The sequence below is a fragment of the Oratosquilla oratoria genome, chromosome 15 (genome assembly GCF_046742065.1).
Source record: "Oratosquilla oratoria isolate Oo_2021 chromosome 15, ASM4674206v1, whole genome shotgun sequence".
Lineage (NCBI taxonomy): Eukaryota > Metazoa > Arthropoda > Malacostraca > Stomatopoda > Squillidae > Oratosquilla > Oratosquilla oratoria.
The window spans coordinates 391,773-397,772 of NC_134791.1; the positions used below are offsets into that span (position 1 = coordinate 391,773).

The window sequence follows — 6,000 nt, forward strand, 5'->3', positions numbered from 1 at the left end:
TTACCATTTATCTCTATCTTACCTTTATGAGTACTCAAATAATCTACCTACCGTCTCCACAGATTACTGATGATTTCATATTACATGAAAATAGTTTCGGGTAAGAATGATGGAAACCTAATACTTTCTCATACTAAATTAAATTATGAAAAGGTTGGAAGGTGGAGGAAGTGGAGGTAGAGGAGGAGGAGGAGGAGGAGGAGGAGGAGGAGGAGGAGGAGGAGGAGGGGGGGAAGGAGTTACCACCTACTATTCCTCCCTCCTCCTGCCCCTTGCCCCACGAGCATCATGACGCAAAACATTTGTAAAATTCTTTAATTGTCATTATTTATGGCTTTCTATGTGAAATCTGCACCATCGTGTTCAGGAGTTGTTTGTGTAGGAGTACACGTTTTATCCTACATTTGTTATCATAATTGCTGTAACCATCGGTTATGAGTAATGATAAGTATAAAAGGATCATTTCTTTTCCTTTATTTCAACTCCACGTAATCACTTCGTTTCTTACCCACTGCTCTTTGTAATGACTGAAACCAAAATTCCCTACCTTATGAAAAAAAGTGAAGAAATATTATATTTTCTGAAGGAGGTGAGGAATTTTTCGTGTCGCCGGTGCCTGTGTGGAGCGTGAGTCTGCAGGACTATCAACTGTACCGAACTGCACGGCAGAAATCGAGTGTAATTTCTTATTGAAATGGAGTATAGTTAATTCCGTATTAACTGAGCTAACACCTAATAACTCTTTACAGGGTCAGCGTTTAACTGAACGCTAAGTATCTTCTGTCGTCACGTTTTATTCACAAAAGAAACTTGATGGAATCGCGTCGAATTTTAACTTACATATGGTTGCTGGGTGCCCATTTTGTTAACGTTATTGTAAGTCAGTCACCACATCTCGCTCCCCACGTAAAACAGGTTTCATTTCATACACATTCTAGCTGCCGTCAGGTTATATCTATTCACAATGGAATCGCCCCACTATATACAATGTGAACACATTATTTTTATATATATATATATATATATATATATATATATATATATTTATATATATATATAATATATATATAATATATATATATATATATATATATATATATATATATATATATATATATATATACGTACACACACATCTACAGACTTAATCCATTAAACTTTAGGAATAATTCACCTAACCAGAAGCAGGTGTCGCTAGGCAGTTTTCTTGTGTTACTGGTTTCCGGACGCATAGAAACAGCAATATATATATATATATATATGTATATATATATATATATATATATACTTGTATATATTTGCAGGCTTTCACATCATCGTGAAACGAATAATGCAAAATATCACCACAAGAGAAGAGAAACTTGCAGACAGTGAGCACTTTCGTATATTACATCTTCAGACAAAGTAAGACATATACTAGGGTGTTTAAATACAAAAGTAGGGAAGGAACACAGAAATAAAGGAACAGCAGGGGAAAGAGGAGACTGTACAGAAGATGGGGAGGAGGGGTATGACCTGACCTCCCCCGCTTCGACCTGACTACATAATTATGGTTTAATAGGGCGGAAACCTTTTCATCCCCAGATCGGTTAACAATTGATCACATCCCCAGATGTCCAGGGCTCAACTTTACATTTCTATCAAAAGTGCCTCAGATTAAACACGATTCGATCACGTCTCTCTCAGGTAAACTCCTTAACTTTGTTACGATTGTTGCCCTACACCAATCAATATGATATTCACTATTACTCTCATAATTATTAGATTTTAACTTTCTCCAATATAACGGATAGTACTTATTTCATCATCAAAAAATTCTGGATCCGAAATCATGTAAGCTCTCAAGTACTGTACATGGAAATAACAAATATTTTGACACTGATGTGATTATAATCATATCAACGTCAAAATATTTGTTATTTCCATGTACTTGAGAGCTTACATGATTTCAGATTCGGAATTTTTTGATGGTGAATTAAGTATTATCCGTTATATTGGAGAAAGTTCAAATATCCCCTTCATTTTCTTAATCAATGTCGCAATACCGCTGTTTTCACAGAGCATACTATAAAGAACAAGAAAATCATGAATACCTTAGAACACTATGTATATGTGAGTGTATGTATATATATGTGTGTGTGTATAATATATATATATATATATATATATATATATATATATATATATATATATATATATGGGGCTCCGTATACACTGGTGTTGTTGAAGGTATACAGACTTTCGCTATGCACATTGCGGTATATAAATAGGACATAAATAAGTCTATAAATACCCGTGCCACTGCCATAAATAGTCTGGCACTCTGGCACCAAGCATGGCGCCCGCTGGCACCGCGCTGCGACGGCAGCGTTACTGTGATTCCCGTTCGGTTATCGTGATATACGAAGTTCAGACAAGCTAACGTAGTGTTGCCACGTCCGGCGATGCCATTCAGTTGGTGGGTGGACCCGTGGCGAAATGGGGTCTCGACTGAGACCGCCCCCCATCCCCCGAAAATTAATAAAATCGCCTGACGTCAGATCGAACCAAAGGGCGTTGTTCTCCTGAAGATGTAAACCTGTGAGTCGATTTGTTGTCTGTTCAGTGAGGTGAGCTTACAGCAACAGTGGTGCAAAAATGTTCAAGTGGTAGGATTGTTATATGTAAAATAATAATAATAATAATAATAATAATAATAATAATAATAATAAATGCACCAAGTAGTCAGTAAGATGGTTGAGCAGATAATCCCGTGAGAAACTGCTGTGGAGAAAGAGGAAATAGTGAAGCCGAGGGAAAGAGACAAACTCGTTCTGACTGACGTGGTGATTAGGATGTGAGGAAAGGATAGGTGATGTCGCCACGGATGTTAACAACACGTGCGCGGAGAGGGAAATGGGACACACGAAGAGGGAATTGTAAAGGGGACGAATAGAGAGAAGACTAAACAAAGATGAAGCGAAGATTGTAGAAGAGTCTCTGTAGAAGAGGGGGGGGGTGAACATGAAAGGGGGATGAAGTCAGCCACACAGACACACACGTATAATTTTATAATTCTGTAGGCTGTATATTTTCAGCAGTAATGCTGCTATACCCAATAAACCGTATATTACTATTAGTAGAAGTAGTAGTATTTAGTAGAGAAGATAGTTACAAGAGGAAGGAGTAGCCGAGGAAAAGAAAGGACTAGGAACACGTGGGTCAGATCAGCCGCCTTCGGGGCGAGGAAGACAAAACGTCCGCTGTAGGAGGAAAACGAAAAAGGAGCATAAAAGGGAAAAGGACATTTCAAGGCGAAGAAGTACGACCACTGGGGGAGGAAAAGAAGGTTTACTTGGCTCCAAGAACTTGTTCACCTTCCTATGCAGTATTGCCGTTTAAATTCGCGTAAAACGAGAAGCCAGGATAATGATACCGTCCTTAGTATTTTGGAAGGTTGTAAGATGTAACCTACGGAGTGTGACACCCACGCCCATGTATGTATATATGTGTAAATATATATATATATATATATATATATATATATATATATATATGCGTAAATAACCACTAGGAAAAGTAAACTAACGAAGCAGAGCGCTTTCGTGTAATTACATCTTCAGTGCAGATACAAAGATGTAATTACACGAAAGCGCTCTGCTTCGTTAGTTTACTTTTCCTAGTGGTTATTTACGCATTTGTGAACACACGCTCCTAGTGTTTTTATTGCATATATATATATATATGTATATATGAGTAAATATATATTTATATATATATAATTACATATAATTATATATATGTGTATATATATATGTATATATATATGAGTAAATATATATATATAAATATATATATGTGTATATATATGTATATATATATATATATATATATATATATATATATATATATAACAAGAGAGCGCTGTACACTAATGAGTACTCGAGCAGCAGCTGCAGCACAAAGAAGAGGCGGAGCAAGGTGACGTCAACACGTGGCCGAGGGCCGAAGCGGTCCCCTGGTGGCCCTCGCCTCTAACGAGCTGCCCAAACGACCCCGGGATCCGGGTCCTTGTTAGTATGATGTCACGCCGGGGTAGCTAAGGCCGGTCGTCCACGCTTTCGCCTCTTGTGCCGTCATCACCGTGACGCGGTTTGCGGTGCCACGGTGCGTGACGTGGGGGGGGGGGGTCTTGAGCACGTGATTTAACCCGCCCGCTCCGTTGGGACGGGCCTCGGAGTACAGCCCGGTTCACAACAAGCGGGACCGCCCGTCCAAAAGCTTAAGACAGGCTTCGCACTGACGGCAGGCGATCTTATACACTTTGAAAATAACTCTTGGCCTGAACGAGGGTCCCAGACCCTTACCCCCGCCCCCCCAAAACAAAAACACACAAAAAAAAACACAAGAACAACAAGTACAGAGTCAACCACAGCGCCCTTAGTAAACCTGCCGCGGCGCCCTTTCTCCGCTTACCTGTGCTTGGCGACCGTGTCCGTGGCGTGGCGAAGCTCCCACGCCTCCTCCACGAACCGGTAGGGCTGCACGCGCTCGGCCGCCTCCTGGGCCTTCTTGGCCTTCTTCGGGTCCTCCGAGTACCCGACCTCCTTGCCGGCGTCACTGTCGCTCTTGGAGACTTTGATCTTGGGCTTAGTGCCCGTGCCGCCCCCCGGGGTCTTGCTCAACAGCTGCGAGTCCTCGGCACTCACCGAGGACGAGCTCAGAGAGCGGCTGGAGCTGGGACTCAGGGACAAGCTGGAGGCGGAGGGGCTGGGACTCGGACTCGAAGTGCCCGGGCTGCTGGGCCACGAGGCACTCGAGGACACGCCCGAGGACGCGGAGCTGAACTTGGAGGGCCCGCTCGGGAGGGTGAAGGAGTGCGCGCGGCTGTGGCCCAAGGAGGTCGAGGAGGACGACGACGAAGGCGCCGAAGGGAAGGCGTTGGCCAAGGGGTGGTTCCTGGGGCTCGGGAAGTTGCAGGAGCTGGTCCTGCAGAGCGACAGGGCCCCCGCCGGAGACTGGAGGTCCGGGGACAGAGGAGGAGACCTCGACAAGGCCGCCGGCGGGGTCTGCAGATCCGGGGAGAGAGGGGGGGACCTCGGCGAGGGCGGACTCGACCTGCGAGACGCCGTAGGGGACGGAGAGGGTCGGCGGCTCCCCCTCGGAGAGCGCGCAGAGACGAAGGTCGAGAACGGGGAGAGCGTTGCCGCCAGGGACGAGGCCAAGGCTGATGTCAGCTGGTTCCCCCCATCGCCGCCCTTCTTGTTGTCCTTCTCCTTCTCCTTAGCCCCCTTGTCCTTATGCTTGTCCTTCTCTTTGGCTTTATCTTTGTCCTTGTCCTTCTCTTTGGCTTTGTCCTTCTCTTTGGTTTTGTCCTTCTCTTTGGCTTTGTCCTTGGACTTGTCCTTAGACTTGTCCTTAGACTTGTCCTTGCCGCCTCCTTTGCTGCTGCTGCTGCTGTCCTTCTCGGCGCCGCCGTCGTCATGCTTGTCCTTGAAGCTCTCTGCCCGGCGCCTGAAGGTGAAGTTTCGGTCACGACTGAAGCTGACCTGGGATCGAAGCGGTTTCATACTGACGCCCGCACCACGTCACGCTACGTCATGTCCTCGTTACGTCACTGCGTCATATCGATGCACGTTGACGTCATCGTCCCGATCCGCATCAAGTTCAATCGACGTCGCACTGCTACGTCATCTCGATCCTCACGACGTCATATTCATTGCGTCATGTCGCTGTACATTTACATCACACTGACGGCACACTAGGTCATACTGCCCCACATGGCATCACGTCACACTAGGTCATACTGATGCGTGATACGGCACGCTACGTCATACTGCTGCACATGACGTCACGCTACGCCATGACGCTCAACTCCCGAGTACCACGTCTTGTAACAATCAACAGCTATTCCCTTCTCCTCCAAAGGGAACGTGGGCCCCCCCTCCCCCTCCCCCCGAGGGGCACTGCGTCCCTGGGGGCACGCCGCCCCAGGTCACGTCCACACTCCAGATTCAAGCC

At 45.1% G+C, this 6,000-nt stretch overlaps 1 protein-coding gene across 1 annotated transcript in view; it reads right to left on the bottom strand.

Annotated features, from left to right (window-relative positions):
- The window catches only part of Lmpt (four and a half LIM domains protein limpet), a 264,405-nt gene extending 258,841 nt beyond the window's left edge, over positions 1-5,564 (bottom strand). The window contains exon 1 of the mRNA XM_076198403.1: positions 4,456-5,564. Coding sequence (XP_076054518.1) covers positions 4,456-5,549 — 1,094 coding nt within the window. The 5' untranslated portion in view covers positions 5,550-5,564. The remainder of the gene's footprint in view (positions 1-4,455) is intronic.
- Between the last annotated feature and the right edge of the window lie 436 nt (positions 5,565-6,000).